The sequence below is a fragment of the Bos indicus genome, chromosome 1, assembly GCF_029378745.1.
Source record: "Bos indicus isolate NIAB-ARS_2022 breed Sahiwal x Tharparkar chromosome 1, NIAB-ARS_B.indTharparkar_mat_pri_1.0, whole genome shotgun sequence".
In the NCBI taxonomy this organism is placed as follows: Eukaryota; Metazoa; Chordata; class Mammalia; order Artiodactyla; family Bovidae; genus Bos; species Bos indicus.
In genome coordinates, this window is record NC_091760.1 from 157,545,386 (window position 1) to 157,568,095 (window position 22,710).

The window sequence follows — 22,710 nt, forward strand, 5'->3', positions numbered from 1 at the left end:
ATTGTGTTACCTGAAATCTGCTTTTATATTTTCTTTACTGCATTCTTAAAAATGGATGCATTGTTCTGGTACCTGGTTCCCTGAAGAACTGTCTGCATGCTTCGCTTCTCTGGATAGCCAGCGCTCTCATGGCAGCAGCTGATGCTCGGCTCCGCTGAGCAGTATCACCATGACTGTGATGCTGTCTCTGGAGCCAGCCGCTAGAGCAGCGTTGACGAGCTCGTGGCTGACGTACGCGGCAGCGCCCTCGTAGAAACTCTGACTGCCTGGCCCTCCCTGTCTTTCTCTTGAGTCTTTCGGCTCTCTGTCCACACTGGTCAGTCCGCCGGTTCCTTCCTCACTGCAGGGATCACGAGTAGTCTTTTTTGGTGGAGACAGTCCTGAACTTTCAGGGTCACAAATAGAATGTTTTGAAACTGACAGGTTTTCTTCTGAACTTCCAGTTGACGCCCGTTCTCCAGATTTGCGCTGGAACACTATGTGGATGTTAGTCTCTGATTTGGATGTGGTTTGTTCACTGATGGGGCAAAGCAGAGACCCTCTGGGTGGTGACGGTTGGTTCCCCGTGGCAGGACCCCGTGTTTCTCTGTGTGCTTGGAAAGCCGACATGGCGAGCGCAGTGACCTCCTTCGTGTCCAGGACTCCCCAGAGCCCGTCGGTGCCCAGGATAAGGAACTGACACAAGTCATCTATGGGCACAGAAACCGTCTGAGGCGCTGGGATGATGAATCTTTTCAGCTTGAGATTCCCGTGGAAGCCAAGCCCTCGTGTGGTGGTCGTCTGCCCCTGGAGGAGGCCGTGCGGTGCGTTGGCGCTGATGACCGCACCCTGCCGGAGCACCCGCCTCCTCTCGTCCAGGTTCCGCGTGCTGTGCTCTTTGGTTAAGCAGAAGCCTTTCCCATTTCTGCATAAGACTGCTTGCACATTACCTAAAAGATGTTTAAAAATTGGTCCTAGAGATTTATAACCCGTTGTATCAAACACTGTTAACGTCATTAATTTGTTCCAGAGTATAGACAGAAAGCAGGCCATTAAAAAATTTTTTTTAAATATATGTAATATTCACATCATTATTAGATTTATAGTAATTCAGATTTCAAACTGGAAGGCTCATTTATTCCTCTTAGCAAACTTAGTGTTTAAAATATATTTAGTATTGAAACAACAAACTACAGATAATGAAAAATAATCTTTTTATGAAGCAGTTTCTGAGTATTATATATAGAATCAAGAATTAAACTTTTTTCTAATCTATATATATTCCATAGAGCAGACATTTTGTTAATATTTTGATAAATGCCTTTTCAATTAAAAACACAAGCTGATTTTTTTTCTAGGAGTGGAGTTTGATAATTTTTTAACTGGTTAAACTTAAAACCTGAATATATTATAGGTATGGATGATTAAAAAATTATAATGCCACTGTTAGTATCCATCTTACTGGGTTTGTTATGTGTGTTACAATTCAGTCAGCCAGGCCTGGGAAGAGAAAATAATGTGGCGTTAGTGTGTGAAGTGGATAACATTTAGCCAACATTAAACCCTTTGATTGAAAACTGAGGTCTTACAGTTTGTTCATGGTTCAGACAAACCTGTCATGTGTGTTTTATTGAAATCCTAAGAAAATTTAAATGTCATCCTTTGAGACAGTTTGAAGGATGGTTGTATTACCAAACTTTTCTTTGGTATACAAAAAAAGAAATTTTTGTTTTTCATTTGTTAGGAAAAACTGATCTTCCCAAAGTTTTTAGGAACATAATTGTATGTTTATAATACCTATGAGAATTAATATTCCTGGAATCACAGGCAAAACTTACATTAAAATATTCTGATTTCAAGCATGGTACTGTACCTGGAGTCAGAATTTTGTTGTTGCAGCCCCTAGTTTCGAATCCCCTCATACTTCAGGTAAAGGGTCTTAGGTGTCAGAGGGTAAGTTTCATACCCCTAATCTGGACAGAGCCTGAGTTGGTAAAGCATTAGCTCGGGCATAGAGGGAGCCTGTTGGCTTATTTACATAATGGAAACTGCTAATATCTACTAAGCATTAGATAATAGTACCTAATAATAATAATAGCTACTGAATGGGACCAAAAGATGATTACGTGGACAATTTTGGAAACTTGATAACTGTAAACGATAGTCTTCAAAACTGCATGACCTCTTCTATTTATTTGTGGTTTGGTTATTAATGATTTCTGTTAACTTTTCTGCTGGTCATTCTGTTTACACCCTGCAGAAGATAAATCAGTAAAATAATTCTTGGCTTTTGCTAGTTGCAAATTATGATTGTGCCGACAGAGTAAATGAACCGTTGTGTTAGCAGGACACACGGCTCAGTCCCTCTTCTACATTAGGAAGTTTCTTTGTGTGCCTGCACACGGAGACGGTGCTACCGGAGCTCTGAAACGGGGCTCACAACAGTGAATCCACCGGCTTCCTGGATGTGTTATCTGCATGTGGCTCGCCAGAGCTCACTCAGCAAAAAGCACTGTCGTCTCTGTGTGGTTTGAAAAGAACTTAATACGATTATCTCGTTACAGCGGAAGGGGATCATTGGTGTTTTGATTTTCGTGGCCTGTGCAGAGAGCTTGGTAAAGATACGTACTGCCGTTTGCCTTTTTTTTTTTTTTTTTGATTGTTGTGCTACAGAGTAGGAAATGCCGTTTTGGTTGATTTTATTATTGTGAACATCCCTGAGCTCAGCACAAATAAATTTTCAGAAATTGAGGACACAAGTAATGGCTTCAGGTTTTGTCCTGCCATTGACTTGCATGAGTGAGTTGTTTAATTCCTTTGACAATTATTTAATTCCTTTATTCAGCGCTGCCTTCTGAATACCTCACAGCCTTACCTGTGTGACTTTGCATGAAGGAAGGAGGGGTACCCGCTGTTTCTCAACTGTTATGTATAACTCAGGAAATATGGGATGATAAGGAAGATTACTCAGGCCCTGGAAGAGTATTCCTGGCACGCAGGATGGAAAGTGGATGGGCAGCTGGTACTTGCATCTCCTGAACCTTGGGCTGCTAAGCTGTCGGCTGCAAACGGAGTTGCTGAAAGCCATTGACTACATTGTTGAGAGCTAGAGTGAAATAATGAGCAAAAAGCTTCAAGGAAAATAGGAAATTGGAGGGAGATTTAAAAATAACCCTCAGTGTCCACGTGTCTTGGAGAATTGAGGCAAAAGAGAAGAGCGAGGTTTGGCAGTTTGAGAGCACGATTGCCTTTCAGGAAGGGCCCCTGTGAAGCCTGGAGGAAATGAGGAACGCGGTGAACTGTGATGACCCTCACCCAACGTGCGGTGAACCAGCAACACGGAGAGTTCAAATCCCTAGACAGGAACCTACTAGCTTTCAATAGCTGGAGAGACAGTGCTCTTCAGAGCAAAATAGAGCAGGGGGACTAGAAGGCCACGTGTGCAGGGACATTCGTCAAATGGGAATTAACTGCTTTGAGAGGACACGGGAGCCTTTTTAAGACCGTGTGCGTATTCGTTATGCAAAAGGCAGGGAGGTAGCTGTCCCTGCAGCTACCAGGGTGTCTCCAGTTTATGAAAAGGAAGCGCCCCTAGCATGCCTGAGGGCCCCGGGATAAAAAGACGGCTTGGTTCAGAAGCAGGACTGGGGACCAGAACCTGACATATGGGACATCAGTCCCAATTTTGTCCGTGTGTCTTTCATTAAGTTACTTTATTTCTCTGAGTGACATTTAATTATTAAGTAGACAGTTTTGAATGTACATCCAAAAAGATTCCTTTGTTTTTGTAAGATGTGTAAGCACGAAACTCACCTTCAGCATTTTCCGTCTGGAGTCTAAAGAGTACTTAACACTTCATCCTCAACCATCTGTCAAATATTTGTTGTGTATATATGAGTCCACCACCAACCCACCCCTTAAAAAGGAAGGTGGGGAAGGGAATGTCTACAAAAGGTGAATGTTTTTTAAGAATGCAGTGTTTTTTTTGTTTTTTGTTTTTTTTTCTGCTTAAGATGACTGGAGTTGAATTATGTTTTAGGGGAAAAGATGGGGCTGGAAATAATTTTAAAAGAAACTTACTAAACCATCTTTAAGAACAATCATTTCTAGATAGAATCACAACACATGAAAATATCTGCAAACACAGTGTCAGTCATGAAATGAGAAAGGAGAGGACCTGGGAGTGAAGGGACACCCCAGACGCAGGACGCTGCAGGCAAAGGAGCTGAGCAGAGGGGCAGTAGTGGGCAAGGGCACGCTTGGTCTCTGCACCTGGAGTGAGCTCACGGGAGGACACACCAGGACACTAGGAAACAAGTCGTTAAAAGGAACGATGAGCAAGAATGTATCATCCAGACAAAGATACTGGGATAGCAGATACATAAAACACTTCAGTATCAGGAAGGAACAGAAGCTGTAGCGCCTGAACCCCAGAGTGTTCCAAGAGCACAAGCCAGCCCTTAGCTGAGAGTGCTTGCTGAGCTAAATGAGTGGCCTTGGACTTGCCACAGGATTACGGAACAGGAAACGAAGCCTAGGACTTGTTTAGCTTGGGGAGACTAGTGGTTCCCAGCAAAGCTAGGGCCACAGACGACAGTGCCCTCACTGAAACACCGAACAAAAATACATGCCCCTCGTCCACCCTCCCAGACTACCACAAAAATGAACTATTTCAAAATCGATGCTGAACGGTGGAGGAAAGAAAGGGAACCACAAAGCATTTGGAAGCACAACCTTTGTGTATTTGTAGTCTGGAAATGCTCAAATTGATCGTTTTAAGTCAGATTGACAGTGTTAACAGGCAGGGATCAGGCGATGGTCAGTGTGTAGTTGAGATGACAGAGGCCTCAGTTAAATCCTCCCAAGTATTAATATAGGGAATTTCTCTGCTTCCGGCCAAGATACAGTAACAGTAACTGGACTTAGCCTCTGATCTGTGTTGAGGAGACAGAACTGAGAGTCCAGGGAGACCAAGGCAGCCAGACTTCACCAGGGAAAGAACCAGAGGGAAGGGTGCTCAGAGACGGCCAGGGGCCTGCAGAGACGCGTCCCCGGGTGTCAGCAAGGCCCTGATCCATGCGTGTGAGGAAGCCCCAGGCCTAGCACTGGCAAAGAGCTATCAGACCCATCAGCAAAACGTGGCTGAGGACACAGCAGTCAGACTAGAAAAACACCTGTGGGTCACTGAGTAGTGTACTGAGGAAGGGCTTGCCTCAACCTGAATTAGACATTGCTCTGAATTTATCTGACAAATTGTAAAAGTAGAATCTGAAACAATCAAATGTTTCTAGTAACTCCACCCTAGAACAAAGCTAGGGAAGTTAAAAAAAAAAACCCATATACTACCCCCATTATAAGACCTGTGAATATGATTTTATTTGGAAACAAATCTTTACAAGTGAAATTAAGTTAGGGTTTTGAGATGGATTATCCAAGTTGATTCTAAACCCAAAAAGTATCGTCATAGAAGAGACACAGAGGGAGAAGAGCAGAAAGTCAGCGAAGACAGAGGGATCTCCCTGGGAGTCTAGTGGTTAAGACTGCTTCCAGATGCGGGGGTGCAGGCTCATTCCCTGGTGGCGGAACCAAGATCCCATCCCACATGCCAAGTGCCTGCCCCTTCCCCCCAGAAAACAGGAAGATATCGGGAGAGTTTTTGGCTGGGATACCGGTTTTTGGCCCAGATACTGGGAGTATGGGACTTCCCTACCGGCTCAGTTGGTAAGGAATCTGCCTACAATGCAGGACACCCAGGTTCGATCCCTGGGTCAGGAAGATCCTGGAGAAGGGAATGGCAACCCACTCCAGTATTCTTGCCTGGAGAATCCCATGGACAGAGGAGCCGGACAGGCTACATACAGTCCATGGGGTTGCAGAGTAGGACACGACTGTGCGACTAACTTTCACTTTTGCAACTACAGGCCAAGAAGTACCTGGACCCAGTGGAAGCTGAAAGAGGCAAGGAAGAACTCTTTCCTGGAGAATTCAGGGGAGCACGGCCTTGGAAACACTTTGATTGGGAGCATCTAGTCTCCAGAACTGTAAGAGAAGGGAGTTTTGTTGTGTTAAGCTGCCAAGTTCAAAATAATTTGTTACGGCAGCCCTGAAAAACTAGAACACGAAGCGTGCAAGTAAGTTGGGAAATAACTGCCCATAATAAAGCAAAAAATCCAGTGAAACCAATGCAGAACTGACAGAGACATTGGAATCAGTAGGAAGAACTCTCCAAGTTGTAAGTGGAGTGCATTTGTCCAGGAAGTTACGTATAGGCATGGAAAGTGAAAGAAAGTCAAAGTGAAGTTGCTCAGTCATGTCCGACTCTCTGTGACCCTATGAACTGTACTTCGCCAGGCTCCTCTGTCCATGGGACTTTCCAGGCAAGAATACTGGAGTAGATTGCCATTCCCTTCTCCAGGGGATCTTCCTGACGCAGGGCTCGAACTCAGGCCTCCAGCATCGGAGGCAAACTCTACTGTCTGAGCCACCAGGGAATCCCATAGGCCTGGAAGATAATGTCAAAAGTCAAACTTCTGAAGATAAAAAATACAAAATATGAAATGAAATGTGGGTTTCCCTGGTGGCTCAGTGGTAAAGAATCTGCCTGCCAAGGCAGGAGACATGAATTTAATCCCTGGTCCCAGAAGATCCCACAGGCCGTGGAGCAACAAGCCTGCGCGCCGGAACATCCAAGCTTGTGCTCTGGAGCCTGCAAGCACCTGCGTGCCTGAGCCCAGGCTCCGCCAGAGACGCCACCGCCTGAGAAGCCAGGCACCACCGCTGAGAAAAGCCTGTGCGGCAACGAAGACCCAGCACGGCCAGAAATAAATAACACGAAAGAGGCACTGGATATGATTAACAGCAGATTCACTATCCCAGAAGAAAACGTTAGATTATTGCAGAGTAACGCGAGTGAATGTGTGTGCAGTCACGTCCAACTCTTTGCAAACCCGAGGACGATAACCCACCAGGACCCTCTGTGCATGAGGTTTTCCAGGCAAGAGTACTGGAGTAGGTTGTCATTTCCTAGTCCAGGGGATCTTTCCCAGGGATCAAACCTGAGTCTCCTGCATCTCCTGCAATGGCAGGTGGACTCTTTACCACTCTGCCACCAGGAAAGCCCATTGCAGAGTAAGGATCTCTGAAAATCTGCTCCTCAGTAAAAGGACGGAGAGCACTGTGAAAAGCTGTTAAAGTCAACTTTTCTAGAATGCCGGAAGTTGACCAAAGGCTTGCAAAAAGCTGAGCATTATTGAAGAGAGACAGCTTAAAGTAGGCATTAATAAAAATAGAAGTGTTCATGGCCTTGTAACTTGACCTACTCCAAACCTTTTCTCTTCAGCTCTGCAGTAGCCTTGAAAACCAAAAGTTTTATAATGAAAATCAACAGTCCAGTCTAGAAGCCTCTACAGGGGAAAGAATGGCTTTGGACCTCCCTAAAAATCTACCCTCAGAGAAACCTCACTATTTGGACTTTTTGCAGTTACCTGAAGAAAGCTCCATTCTCAAATCTTGTCATCATTTGATCTGACTCAGAGCTTACTCTGTGCAAATAACTGACCCTCAGTGTGTTTGCCAGGCTTCCCAAATGATGTTAGTGGTAAAAAAATCTGTCTGCCAATGCAGAAGATAAAAGATATGCAAGTTCGATCCCCGGGTTGGGAAGATCCCCTGGAGGAAGGCATAGCAACCTACTCCAGTATTCTTGCCTGGAGAATCCCGTGGACAGAGGAGGCTGGTGGGCTACAGTCAAAGAGTCGGACACAACTGAGCGACTAAGCAGTGTGTTTGCTGAGAAGAATCAGCAGCAACGGTTTCAGAGCACAGCTGCCTGAAGCACTGATCCCAGCACCCAGTAAACTGCGTAAGAAACAGCTGAATGATGAGACTCTGTAGAGGGTTTTGAAAAGCTCAAATATATTCCCCGGAAAAATAGAAAAGGGCGCACACGCAGCAGGCTGTGGGCCGGCCCGGGACTCGAGCGGCCCCTGATGACTCACCTGTGGATGGTCTTCAGGACAGACCTCAATAGGAAGTAAAAGCTTAGGCAGCGTTGTAAACCCCCTGCTATTGTTTACAAGACAAAGATACCCCCTCAGAAAGACTGGAAGCCGTATGTATTAGTACTAGGTGTTTAAGGAAACCATCATCTAGTTCTTGCTGCTGCTAAGTCGCTTCAGTCGTGTCCGACTCTGTGCGACCCCATAGACGGCAGCCCACCAGACTTCCCCGTCCCTGGGATTCTCCAGGCAAGAATACTGGAGTGGGTTGCCATTTCCTCCTCCAATGCATGAAAGTCAAAAGTGAAAGTGAAGTTGCTCAGTCGAGTTCGACTCTTAGCGACTTCATGGACTGCAGCCCACCAGGCTCCTCCGTCCATGGGATTTTCCAGGCAAGAGTGCTGGAGTGGGTGCCATTGCCTGAACACTAACAGTGGCACCCACTCCAGTACTCCTGCCTGGAGACTCCCAGGGAGGGTCCATGGGGTCGCTAAGAGCTGGCCACGACTGAGCAACTTCATTTTCACTTTTCACTTTCGTGCATTGGAGAAGGAAATGGCAACCCACTCCAGTGTTCTTGCCTGGAGAATCCCAGGGACGGCGGAGCCTGGTGGGCTGCCGTCTATGGGGTCGCACAGAGTCAGACACGACTGAAGTGACTTAGCAGCAGTAGCAACATAACCAACCAAGCAGAGACTTTGTGTCTACACATGACACAGCATATAGACTCTAGAAAATTAGTTCTTTTTTTTTTTTATGATCTTTACAAAGCATGCATTACCATTACACGACTTCTGTGCCTTCTTTTTTTTTTTTGCATTTCTGTAACTATTCTTGTGTTTCTTTTTTTTTTAATATAAATTTACTTATTTTAATTGGAGGTTAATTACTTTACAATATTGTATTGTTTTTCCATACATCAACATGAGAAAATTAGTTCTTAAAAGTCACAAACCAGTAGCACCAGTGGCCTGGTGAGGAAGGGCGTCTGTGTGAATGTGAACATCCACGTTTCAACAACAACAAAACAGAACAGGGAGACAGTCAACGAATGTCAAAGCACAGGCCATGCACAGAAGAGAAATAAATCAGCAGAAACTGTCCCTGAGGAATTCTAGGCACTAGAATTACAGTCCCCCAAAAAACAAATGTTTTAGAAGTTATAAATATGTTTAAAGGGAAATATGGCTAAAAGTGAAAGCATGAGAACACTGATTCCCCCAAATTAGAAACTATCAATAAAGAGATGGCAATTATAACAAGCAAATCAAAATTCTGGAGTTGAAAAGTACAATTTCTTAAATGAAAAATTCAATAAAATGAACTCAGAATCAGATTTGAACTGGCAGAAGAATCAGCAAATTTGACTGATAAATTGAGGTTATCCAGTCTGAAGAAGAGAAGGAAGAAAGAACGAAGTAACGTGAACAGTCTCAGAGACTTGTGAGTTACCACCAGGTACATCCACATACACATAATTGAAGGAAGAGAGAGTGGGGAAAGAAGGTTTGAAGACATAATGGCCAGAAATGTCCCAAATTTGAATAAAAAGATCCAAGAAGCTCAAAAAACTCAAAATAGTATAAATTAGAGGTCAGTACTGAAACATGTCATAATCAAACTGTCAAAAAACAAAGGAAAAAAGAATATTGAAAAGAGCATGAGAAAAGTGACTCGTTACCTGCAGCCAAAGGAATTCAGTAAGATCGACAATCAGTCTTATCAGAAACCACGGATGCCAGATGGCAATGGCATGACATAGTCAACAGGCAAACTATCCTTTCAACAGTGAAGAAAGTAACACATTCCCAAGTAAACAAAGACTAGGAGAATTCACCACCGGCAGATCTGCCGAATGAGAAATAAGACGGGAGTCTTTCAGATTAAAATGAAAGTGCAGGACTGTACATTGAACCCACCCGCCGAAAAAAAGGTTACTACTGTTGTCTCTCAGGATCAGGGAGCACTGGTTCTGGGACTCCCTGAAGATGTATCTGTGGGTATTCAAGATCCACCAAAATCTGTGGATATTCAAGTCCAACAGCCAGCCCCGCCCCCATATCTGCACATTCACAGATTCAGCCAACCGTGGATTGTGTAATAGGTATTTACTATTGAAAAAGTTTTGCATAGAAGTAAACCCACACCGTTCAAATAATGTTGTCAAGGCACAGCTGTATATAGCTAAATATAAAACAGTAAAAACTACTTTTTAACACTCTTCTTCTCCTGTCCTGCATGAGACAAAAATTATAAAACGTTTTTAGGCTTGTAGTGTGTAAAGATGTAATTCTATAAAGTACAAAGAAGGGTGGAGGAAACAGAGCTATCCTGGAGCAAAGACGTTGTATACGTCTTTTTGAAATTAAATTGGCATGAATCCAAGCCAAATTGTTTTTAAGATTTTATTATAATCGTCAGGATAGCCACTAAATTTGTTTAATATACAGGAAGAGAAACACAGGAATCAAAATAGAAAACTAGACAATATCTAATACAAAAGAAAGCAATAATGATAGAAAAAAGAGATAGAAAACTAACAGCAAAATATCTGACATATATCCTACCCTATAACTAATTACATTAAATCTAAATGAATTACTAACTTGAATCAAAAGGGAAAGATTAGCAAAATGGAACGACAAACGAACACGCCCAGTAGCAGGCTGAATAAAGTCCCCAGAGGTATCAGAACCTAACTTCTGGAGCCTGCAAGTGTTACCTAAAGGGCAAAGACTCTGAGGATGTGACTCTGACCCTGAGATGCTTACACGGGGTTGTCTGGGTGGGCTCTAAATGCCATCCCAGGCGGGAGGTTCAGCTGTAGACACAGAAGAGGGAAATGTGGAGGCACACCAAAATCTAGGGAATGCTGGCAGCCAGACCGAAGCTGGAAACGGGAAACAGATCCTTCCCACCCCCTCGGGAGGGGCGCTGCCGTGAAGGTATTGGGCCAGTCATGCTGAGGCAGAAGGTTTTGAACCCTGAGAGAATAAATTTCTGTAGTTTAAGCCACCAAGTTTATGATAAATTTGTAATAGCAGCCACAGGGAACGAAGAGAAGCAGTATCCAACTATAGCTGTCTAAGAAGACACTTGATTCAAAGACAAATAAACTCAAAGTACAGGCTGGGGAGAAAGGACTCTACCAGCGAATGTACTAAAGACCACGGAGACGTGCACTTTACCTGGATGACTTCTGTGCTTTGTGAATTATATGTCAGCAGAGCTATTAAAAATGAAAATATTGGGGAAAAGGATCTAAGAGATCAAATGAAAATCCCTTATGTTTATAAGGACTAGTGTGGTTAATTAAAAACATAAAGTTTGTGGTTTATTTGATATTATGAAAAAAGTGTATGTTTCCATATCAATATGTTTATTAGTATTCTAATCCTATGAGGATTAATTGAAGTAAAAGAGTACCAAGGGAAATTATAAAATGCAATGCAAATGAGAAGTGCTAAGAACAAAAAACCAAGAGTGTCTTTTGAAGACTCTTCCCACATGCACAAATTCAACATTTATTCAATGGCTTTATCACCACATTTGCATTTCACTATAAAGTGAAGTGGGTTTGTTTTTTTGTTTGTTTTTTGTTTTAATTTCAGAGTTAATGGTGATACTGGTATTTGATAAATTTCAAACAAAGAAAAATGAATTTCCTTGCTAGCTTTATAGGTCATATTTTATAAAATACAAAATATGCTCCTAATAAATTTGTGTCCAAATTTATGTTTTTGTAACTCACTTAAATTGCTTTCTTTTAGGAGCACTTTTATATTATAAATCATGACCTCCCTTTCACTCGTTGAATTTTTTTCCTCTACTTGTTTCTATTAAAATGAAAGATGCTCAAATGAAACCATTTTAGCACAATTAACACATTTTAACACAATTATTCAACACAATTCCTGTAAGTTAGAGCCAACAAATGTTTGACCTGAAGACTAGAACCTGCCAAACAGCAGTGAGTGAGCTTGGAAATAATGAATCAGAGTAAACTCAACATTTGACGATGGCATCTCCTTACTGAATATCTCATAAATTTTCCTTTCATTTTCCAAGAACCCTGATATCAAACGATACATTCTAACAGAGGTCCCAAGTCCAAGGATGTGGGTCAGTTCCCAGGTAAGTCTGAAACCTGAAAATCCTCCACCCCTGAAGGAAACCTGCTCTGAAGCACTTTGGAACCTCAGGGTAGAACCTGGGAAATGGCAAAGACCCTAAGGAAACTGGCCATCGCACTTGCCTCCTTGGTTTTGCTTAATTTGGAGTCTTCATTTTGGGCACACAGCCAGAGCCAGGCCAGAAACAGGCCAGCTTCCAGGGGCCTTGGCATGTAGTGGTCTCGGTGGGTCTATCTAGCCCTGCTTTGGAGTCAAAGTCTTCCTCCCTGAGGCCTAGACTCTTCAGGCTCTAGAACAATCCCCTCAGAGGCAGCTTGATTTCCATCTCCAGTTCCTATTACCTCTGACACCTTAAACAGATAATTTCACCTCTCGAGTTTCCATTCTCTCATCTGGAAAATCGAGTCAACACCACTTAGAAATGGTGGCAGGGGTTGAGAAAGAGAGAGAACTGATGTTGTTTAAGGATCCAGACTTACAATTATCAGTAAATCAGTCCTAGAGATGGAATGCACAGTATTGGGAAGAGAGAGAACATATATATTTTAATCGTCAAACTTGCGAAGAGACTAGAACTTCCAGCCACTGAAAAGAAATGATAATTATGTAATGTGATAGACGTGGTAATTATTGCTACTATGGCAGTCATGTTACAATATAAAAATATCAAATTAACACGTACCTCTTAAACTGACAGAATGTTACATGTCAAATATGTATTTTTTAAAGCGGTACTTAGATATCCTTAGATATGAGAATTCTTGGAAGACCATGTGAGAAATCACTCTATATTCAATATTAAATAAGTGGACATTGTCATTAGTAATAATTCTACCCAGGAAAGGGTGGCGGAACCCTGGTTAAGCATCTCATGGAACTCAGGTTAACTTGGCTGAAACTTTTTGACCTCCAGGCTTTCCATTTTGGCAAGCTCCTTAGCTAGAACTTTAGACTGCAGGTCGAAAGAGTTGCTTCTTGGACGTCCCTCACGGTTGGGAATCTGCCTGCCAATGCAGGGGACACGGGTTCGATCCCTTGTCTGGGAGGATTCCACATGCTGTGAGGCAAGTAGGCCCGATCGCCACAACTGCTGAGCATGAGCTCAGCAACGAGAGAAACCGACGCCGTGAGACGGCCTGGCAGCCCAGTGAAGGGCAGCCCTGCTCTCTGCACCTAGAGAGGACCCAGCACAGCCACAAATAAACGCATGAATAAATACAAATTAAAATAAAAGTTAAAAAGAATTGCTTCTTGAAATAAAAGACTCCAGCCACATTTTTTGGAGAAGCATATATATGCCTAGGGGCTGGCCTGGTGTTCCAGTGGTTAGGACTCCCCCTGCCAATGCAGGAGACGCAGGTTCGATCCCTGGTTGGGCAACTGAGATCCCCATATGCCAAGTGGTGCAGCAAAAAAAGATGAAAAAAGAAAAAACCCACAGCTATAACACAGTCGTGAACGACTGTTTCCTCTAAGATGAAGCTGATGCGGCTGGCCAGTAAGCACAAGAATGACCTTTGCAAATGTGTTAGTTAGCGGAGTAACTGACCACTTTGAGCAGCTATATTAACACCACTCAGAGAACTGTCCTCTCTCCCAAAGAGGGGAGTGTGGGAAATGTTTTGGCTCCATTCAGATTAAGCAAGTGTAATAGATTGGCTTTGCCTTTATCAGCTGCTGTGTGACTGCCCCATTTAGAAAACTTCATATTTGGATCACATTGTTTCACATATGCGCCTCTTTGAGAAATAATTACAATTCATGTTGTGCCTGCAATCTGAATCTAAACTGTGGTTGTTGATCATTTCTTAAACTGGTCAATGAAATATCTAGGCATGAAAAAGTCATTAAATAATAGATCAGCAGATAATTCTGGAAGCATGAGAGGTTTTGCTGCCAGGAATAAAACATATTAAGATGTAGTCTGCCACATTCAATATACATACCAGCATTTGCGATGTGTAGCACCCCAGTGGTGATCTGGGGCATCCCCGGGAAAAGGTGCCTATCTGCCAAAGCAGCAAGGTCACTGATTCTTCCCCAAGACCTCCTGGCTTCGGGACTCTCAACACTGCTTTCCAGTATGCAAGTGACTGCGGAACAGCCACTCCATCGGACCCTGGACGCTTCCCTCCTTCCAAGACGTAAAAGCCTGTCCATTCTCCAGAACGCTTTGGCAAAGGCTTTGTGTATGTTCTCATACACGCTTTTCATTCCTTTTGTCCTTTTCTTTTTGGAGGAGAAAGACTCTTCTATAGCTCTGTAGTCTTCACTAAACACTGTGTTGAAAGAATTGATTACTTTTTGCTCTTCTGAAGTCATCTGGTAGGAAGGATCAAGTCTGGAAAGTTGATGGAGTAGTAAAACTGGGAGTTCCATTGAGGTCAAGTCGGCTGCTGAGTCTCCGTGATGTCCATCAAACAAACCAAAAAAACACACGTTGGGTTTACTGCCAAAATTATTCACGACAATGAATTTATTATTCATGTCAACTCTCCATGTAGAATTCCTGTCTTTGCAAACAGCTGCTCCTTTAATTAACAGGTGACCGATTTTTTGAGGATGTATGGAGCTCTCGCAAATGTTCTGCATAATCTTATAGTATGCTGGTATCTGTCTCTTCCACAGTAGCTCAAAAGCATTATTAATGCTCTGCAAGGTTTTCTCGTTGAACGCAAAAGATGACAGCAGCTTAGTAATGACAGACTGTCTCTGGCCTATGATCGCTGAGAGCCCTGGTTTCTTCCCTCCCGTCCACTGCAAGCCCAGCATGCTCAGAGCCATGTGCTGCTTCTTGTGGGAGAAAACTCCAGGCAGGCCAACCTCACGCTTGCAAATGGAGCAGGGGAATGTGAGCATCGCATTGTAGTCCTGCACTAGAGAGTGTTTCTCAGAGACTTCTTTTGATGGTCTCTTCTTCTTCCTTTTAAAATGCTTTCTTTTCCATGTCAGTGGGACTTCATACTCTGAATCAGCTGTTGGTTTTCTCGTGTACAACTGCCTTGCTTTCCAAAACACTCTGTGAACAGGATGAAAGATATTTACAGGCCTGAAATGAGGCAATTTGCAGTTTGCTTTGACTCCTCAAGATTTAATATTGATCTAACATATTCTGATTGCTCTTTCTGTGATTCCTCCTCCAAAACAGAGTACCAACCCAGGGAACTGGTGACTGGCCTGTGCAGGCCCGAGCGAAATTAGGCAAAATCTCTAGGAAGCCAGATAGACCTCTAAGAACAAATAGAGAAATCAGCATAATACTTTATCCGGGCAAGGGAAGGTATACGCTTGAGCCTTAGCAATGTGATTTCAAGTATGAGCATAATTACTTTTGTACTTAAATTTTTCCTAATAATAAAATAATTATATTATATAATATATATAATGTAAAGAGATATAATAATTTTTTAAAATACTTTTGTCCTAACTAAAGCATTCTCAGGAAAATGGGTGGGAGATGTACCTCATGCAGGTGCATTTAATGTGCTGCTCTTCCTATGTGTACTTAAATCCCTGCCGTGCACAGCTCTGCTGGATGTAGCCACTCATCCCTACGGTAACACTTCAATCACCAGTTTTCACCTCATAAATGCTCGTTGATCTATTAGCCTATTAGCAAACTCTCCTGGCTTTGCCTCACCAACCAATTTTTGTTTTTCTTTTTTAATGGAAAATTTAAACAACACACAGGAATGGAAATATGTAATGAGCCCCCGTCGCCAACTTCAACCATTATTAACATTTTTTCACTCTCGTTTCTGTGTCCTCAGCCACACATTATTTCATTTTACTCATCTCTTTACCGGAATATTTTAAAGCACATCCTCCAGTTCTATCAATCTCACCCATCACTTCAGTACTTAGTCGGCTCACATCCACTTCTTCAGTGTCTACCACAGGCCGGCTGCAGAATCAAGCTGGTGTCCTGGCCTGCAGCGACGACGGGAGGAGTCTGTGGCCTCATCCACACGCTCATACGGAGAACCAGACAGTCCCCTGGAGCCCGAGCAGAGCCCCGTGACGAGGCCCGACCGAGGGCCCAGCCCTTCGTCTGCGCGGGAAAGGGGCCCGTGACAGCTGAGCTGACTCGAGAAACACTCAGTTGAGGAAAAGCAGCAAGGGCTCCGAGGCAAACCCACGGGCGACCAGTTAGCAGGCAGGAGCGGGAGGAGGGCCCAGCCAAGGAGCTGGACAGGCAAGCAGAGAGGTACGGGAAAACGGCAAAGCTTTTCAGCTCTTCTGACCAAAATGTATACCAAGGATCTTTTAACTGCTATTATTGCATAATGTTCATGTAAAGAATACAGTTTTTCTGAGGCTTGTTGAACTGTTTGGACCATCTACAGAGGATAGCCGTGATACAACTCTCTCTCACACGGAGCCGTTCTGGGAAAGCAACATGCCCATTCGTTCATGCAGTAGGGGCCTGCCATTTGCCAGGGACTGTTTTATTTGCTCGGGACAGAGTGGTGAACAAAGGCATTGTCTGCGATGCAGCTTATAGCCTCATATGGAAACAGGCAATGACTGAAGGATCATGGAAACTGGTACCATCAGACAGAGAGAACTACTAGCATGAAAGAGCAGAATAAGGGTGGAGAGGACGTCCCCAGAGGCCCAGTGCCTAAGAATCTGCCTGCTAAGCCAGTGGACACGGGTTTGATCCCCGGCCGGGGAAGACCCCCTGCCGCTGGGCAGCTGAGCCCGTGGGCCACAGCTAGGAGTGCCTGGAGCCCGCGCTTTGCGGTGACTGAAGCCGCCTCGGGGAGAAGCCTTTGCTCGGCTAGAGAGCAGCTCCCACTCACTGCAGCAGGGAAAGGCCACAGGCAGAAGTGAGACCCAGTGCAGCCAAAAATAAATTAAAAATAGATAAAAACACTGTTAAGGAAAAGAATAAGGGCAGACAAAGAGGCACTTCCGGGCGGTGCAGTGGCTCAGACTCTGAGCTTCCGATGCAGGGGCACCAGTTCAGTCACTGGTGAGAGAAGATCCCCCGTGCTGTGTGGCATGGCCAAGAAAGGAAAGGCAGAGAAGCAGAAGCGCTTGGTATAAGGCAGTCAGACGAATATAGCACTCTTCCATGAGCATAGTCTACCAGGAAGTCGCGGTTTCGTTTGATGACTGAGAAAGTGGAGGAAAAAGAAAACTGCAGATATAACTGTTCACTAACTACATTTGTTATCCGATACAAATGGAAAAAAAGTTACCTGAAAGCACTGTTCGCCTCCATGCTCCTCTGGGATCGCCACCTTCCTTCGCCCTCTCTTCGCCAGTGTTCCTCGGCCCCTGTCCCTCCAACTGCCTGGCAATGGTGACCGTAGGAGTGGGGTGATGGGGATGCTGTTGACGGCAGGGGGACGGTCCCCTGACTTGGTCACGGACCTCCTCGTGTGGAATGTTTGCTGCATCATCTGGAACCTCAGTCAGAACTGACTCTGATTCTAAAGGACTATGAAGCAATAAGGGCACAAATTGTGCTAACTAACAAACTTGTCTTTGAAATTTCTGAAAGAAGGATCATTCACTGAATATACTGCCTTATGCCTGCATGATCAGATCCAAAAAATGAAAGGAGTGCCTATCAATTCATGTCAGTTAACTGACTGCCAATTAAGTTGTGTTCCCACTCAGGGAAAAGGTATCTTGGTCCATCTCTCCGGGACATGCCTTCCTCCCTGTCCTGGAGGGCCTGTCTGCTCCATCCTGCTGCTGCAAATCTTTGCTTGAAAGTTATACCCTACCCCTCTTTTTCTGGGCTTGTTTCCTGAGGCTGCCTTCTTCCTGGCCGATACCTGTAGCTCTTAGGCTCTATGAAGCTGCCCTCCCTGCAATGGAAGCACGGAGTTGTAACCTCTGGGTCACCAGGAAAGTCCTGTTTCCTAGGCTGTTAATCCCTAGGTGTATTCCACTTTCTCACCCTGAGCTGGATTGGAACTGGAGTCCAAGAGGAGCTTGTTTGCATATTGAAGGTTGGACAAGCCTGGCTACCCACTTGACATCACTACAGGCACATATCCCAGTCAACCCAAAGTTACGCGTCCAAAATGGAACTCACCACCTTTCCTCTGGGCTTCCCAGGTGGCGTGGTGGTAAAGAATCCACCTGCCAATGCAGGAGATGCAGGAGACTCGGGTTTGATCCCTGGGTCGGGAATATCCCCTGGAGGAGGAGAATCCTTGCCTGGAGAAGCCCATGGATGGAGGAGCCTGGCGGGCTGCAGGCCATGGGGTCACAAAGAGTCAGCCACCACTGAGCATGCACACACTGACATTTCCTCCAGAATCGCCTTCCACCGTTAACTTGCTGAGGCTGGAGACAACGTTGGCCTGGGTCCCTTTCCCTGTGGTTCTAGATTAGGGTTGGCGAGAAGGGAGCCTGGGGGCACCGCCCCTGAGCACCATCATGGCTCAGCGAGGCGACCGCAGTTGCAGAGGCGCCTGGCAGCATCCCGTTTGTCCGGTTCTCTCAGCACTGATGAATCCGCAGCAGCTCCTACCTCTGGAGCCCCGAAGGCGAACGCTCCCCGCAGACTCATCCGCCAGCATCCCTGTTCCACGGCTGGGCCTTCTCGGCTTCTCAGGCTTGTCGGGGACTCCTCTGTCCCTTCCCTGTCCCAGAGGTCCGCGTGCCCAGCTCCTTCCACAAACTGTGTAAGGTCAGATTTCAACAGTAAAATCTTCACTCCGTCACTCGTGGGCTTCAGCGTTACTGACTGAACCCGAGCTGACATGGGCACCACCATCTCACCTGTCCTCCCCTTCAGGACCGCGATCACACTCCCGACTCCCCACGTGGCCCCTCCACGCCGCGATCACCCCTCTCGGCAACAAAACACCCAACCTGCAGGACCCCCCTGGGCGGGGACCGCCCTTTCCCCCTCCAGTCTGGCTGCTCCTCAGTGCAACCCCTCGGAGCACGCAGAGCTGACCCTGCTCCCTGAGCCTTGTGACCGATTTGCCCTTCTTCTTGGGATAAAATCCTTCAAGCTCCACCTCTTTCAAGTTCAGTTCAGTTCAGTCATTCAGTCGTGTCCGACTCTTTGGGACCCCATGAACCACAGCACGCCAGGCCTCCCTGTCCATCACCAACTCATGGAGTTCACCCAAACCCATGTCCATTGAGTTGGTGATGCCACCCAACCATCTCATCCTCTGTCGTCCCCTTCTCCTCCTGCCCTCAATCTTTCCCAGTGTCAGGGGCTTTTCAAATGAGTCAGCTCTTTGCATGAGGTGGCCAAAGTATTGGAGTTTCAGCTTCAACATCAGTCCTTCCAATGAACACCCAAGACTGATCTCCTTTAGGAGGGACTGGTTGGATCTCTTTGCAGTCCAAGGGACTCTCAAGAGTCTTCTCCAACACCACAGTTCAAAAGCATCAATTCTTCATTGCTCAGCTTTCTTTATAGTCCAACTCTCACATCCATACATGACCACTGGAGAAACCCTAGCCTTGACTACACGGACCCTTGTTGGCAAAGTGCTGTCTGTCCGACGTGCCGTCTGTTCGACATGCCGTCTAGCTTTGGCTCCTGGTAACTCGTGTAGCTTCCTCGGCATCATTGCCACCCTCACCCCCTCCTTAACTCTTTCCTGGTTTAGGAAGAAATGGCATTTGGTTATTTTAATCTGAATTTCTTACTGTTCAATTAGGTTGCTTTAAGGTTTTTTTTTTTTTTTTTGGATGTGGACATTTTTAAAGTCTTTATTGCATTTGTTCCAATACTGTTTCTGTCTTGGTGTTTTGGCTGCAAGGCACGTGGGATTTTAGCTCACCAGCCAGGGATAGAAACTGTGCTCCCTGCGCTGGAAGGAGAAATCTTAATGACTGGACTGCCAGGGAAGTCCCTTCAACTTTTTGGGGGGGGCGATTTTTGTTTGTTTGTTTTGTTTTCAGTTGGGCCTTCAGTTGCTCTTTAATCCGCACCACGTGTGCAGGTGTGCACATGTGCACTCCCAGCAGCTGCGTCGCCCCAGGCTGTGTTCGGGTGGGAAGGTTTCTGGGGCGGCGCCTTCAAGCAAGTCCTGGCCCCCCTGGGCTCCAGCCCCTGGGCGGGGTCCGGTATCTCTCCATATCTCCACATGCAGCCCTCAAGCCTGCTGGTGATTAGGGTTGTAGGAAACCCTCCTTACAAAAGTAACTTAAGAGCAGCTTATTTCCAGAGGCAAAAGTAGAGAAAACATACTCCTGAAATACTCTGCAAGGGAAAAGATGGGTCTACATCCACGTGGATTCTCAGTAGCTTCTTTTCTTCTAAAGTATATTTGCTGTCTGTTCTGTTTTTGTTGTTCACTAAATCCAAAATCACTGCAGATGGTGACTGCAGCCATGAAATTAAAAGACGCTTACTCCTTGGAAGGAAAGTTATGACCAACCTAGATAGCATATTCAAAAGCAGAGACATTACTTTGCCAACAAAGGTCCGTCTAGTCAAGGCTATAGTTTTTCCAGTGGTCATGTATGGATGCGAGAGTTAGACTGTGAAGAAAGCTGAGTGCAGAAGAATTGACGCTTTTGAACTGGGGTGTTGGAGAAGACTCTTCAGAGTCCCTTGAACTGCAAGGAGATCCAACCAGTCCATCCTAAAGGAGATCAGTCCTGAGTGTTCATTGGAAGGACTGATGTTGAAGCTGAAACTCCAATACTTTGGCCACCTGATGTGAAGAGCTGACTCATTGGAAAAGACCCAGATGCTGGGAAAGATTGAGGGCAGGAGTTGAAGGGGACGACAGAGGATGAGATGGTTGGATGGCATCACCGACTCGATGGACATGGGTTTGGGTAAACTCCATGAGTTGGTGATGGACAGGGAGGCCTGGCGTGCTGTGGTTCATGGGGTCTCAAAGAGTTGGACACGACTGAGTGACTGAACTGAACTGAAGTCCTGTCCGGCTCTGTGCAACCCCATGAACTGCAACACACCAGGCTTCCCTGTTCTTCACTATCTCCCGGAGTTTGCTCAAACTCATGTCCATTGTGTCTAATAATCAACTGGTTATTTTGTGTTATTTCTTTTATTGAAAAATGAAAACATATACTTCTTTTTATAAGATACAGAAGTATGTAAAGGAAAAATAAAGGTCTCTCTTCCCCCAAAGTTACTACTGCCAAAAATTAGGTGTGACTTATTCCAGGCTGGGTTCTAGGTATTTTCATACATGTGTACCTAAAAACATAGACATGATCTATTTTGAAATTTAGGTTTAATTTGTGTACGGTCAGTTGCAGAAATTCTAAAGGTACAGCCTGATGAATTGTGTAGGAATACACTTGTAGACTCCATGAGGTTTTGCTTTGTATATTTAAAAAAATAAGGTTGCAACATGATCATAGTATTAAACTAAAAACGTTTGCTGTCACTTGTGGGCAGTGATGATTTTTTAGCTCAGTACCTACCAACCTTCCCCATTTCTTTTTTTTTTTTTTTTTGGCCGAATGTCTTGTGGAAGCAACAGTGAGAGCACAGAGCCCTAATCACTGAACCATCAAGGACTTCCCTCCACCGGACTACACAGTCCACGGGATTCTCCAGGCCAGAATACTGGAGTGGGTGGCCTTTCCCTTCTCCAGGGGATCTTCCCGATCCAGGGATTGAACCAGGTCTCCCGCATTGCAGGCGGATTCTTTACCAGCTGAGTCACAAGGGAAGCCCCATTCTTTTTAACGCTGTATTATACTCCACAGCAAATATAAAGACGCTACCTAGGTTATTTAACCATTTACCTCTAACGAGGGAAGTGGCTGTTTCTGTTTTGCTTGCTGTAATAACATCACAATGAACATGAACATGGATGTCCAGCCATGGAAAGTCGACACATGGAGCGGAAAGGGCAGAGGCTCGGGGGCGGCACTCAGCTCCCAGCTTGCTGCTGGCTGGCTGGTCTCTGAGGTCATCTTGCTATTCTGGATCCCAGTTTCGTCAGCGCTGAAGCAGGTGCTTCTCAGAACCTTGCTGACTGACGTGAAATGAGCGACATCTGCCCAGCACTGAGCGCCGCACAGCACAGATGCTCACCAGGCCCCTGCCGTCGTCATGAATACTGACTCGGGAATGTTCTGTAGCCCCCCGCGCTCCTCCGCCTGTGTGCGTCCATTGAATCCGCTCCCCCGACACGCTTTCGCCGGTTTCTTTCTGCTCACTTCCGGGCCTCCTGTGCTTGCTTTATCTCATCAACCTGGCTCCATGTCATCTTCACCTACACACCCATGTAGATATGTACACACGTATGTACACAGACACACACGTTTAAAAAGCAACTTAAAGTAGAGAGTAGAGGACTTCCCTGGTGGTCCAGCGCTAAGGAACGCAACGGGCCAGGGTTCAATCCCTGGTCAGGGAACCAGATCCCACATGCTGAACCAAGGCCCAGAACGGCCAAATCAATGAACAGATATTCTAAAGGCAGAGAGGGAGCAGGCAGGGAGCATGACGCAGAGCAATTCAGAATCTGAAGCTTTAATATTCTTGAGAGTATCATGTGTGTGTCTTCTAAAATGACAACATGTACTGTTTGCCCAAATATAAACAAAAAAATAAGATAACTTAGCAAAGAATTACATAATTAATGCATAAAAATTAATTTGAAAAAATTCATATAAAAAAC

At 45.1% G+C, this 22,710-nt stretch overlaps 1 protein-coding gene across 1 annotated transcript; it reads right to left on the minus strand.

Moving 5' to 3' along the window:
• Positions 1-126: 126 nt before the first annotated feature.
• Positions 127-17,758, minus strand: PP2D1 (protein phosphatase 2C like domain containing 1). The gene is made up of 3 exons (XM_070797292.1): positions 17,317-17,758; positions 14,056-15,128; positions 127-929 (listed from the first exon to the last, which is right to left on the minus strand). The coding sequence occupies exons 1-3, from the start codon at positions 17,337-17,339 to the stop codon at positions 127-129; spliced, it is 1,899 nt and encodes a 632-aa protein (XP_070653393.1). The 5' UTR covers positions 17,340-17,758.
• Between the last annotated feature and the right edge of the window lie 4,952 nt (positions 17,759-22,710).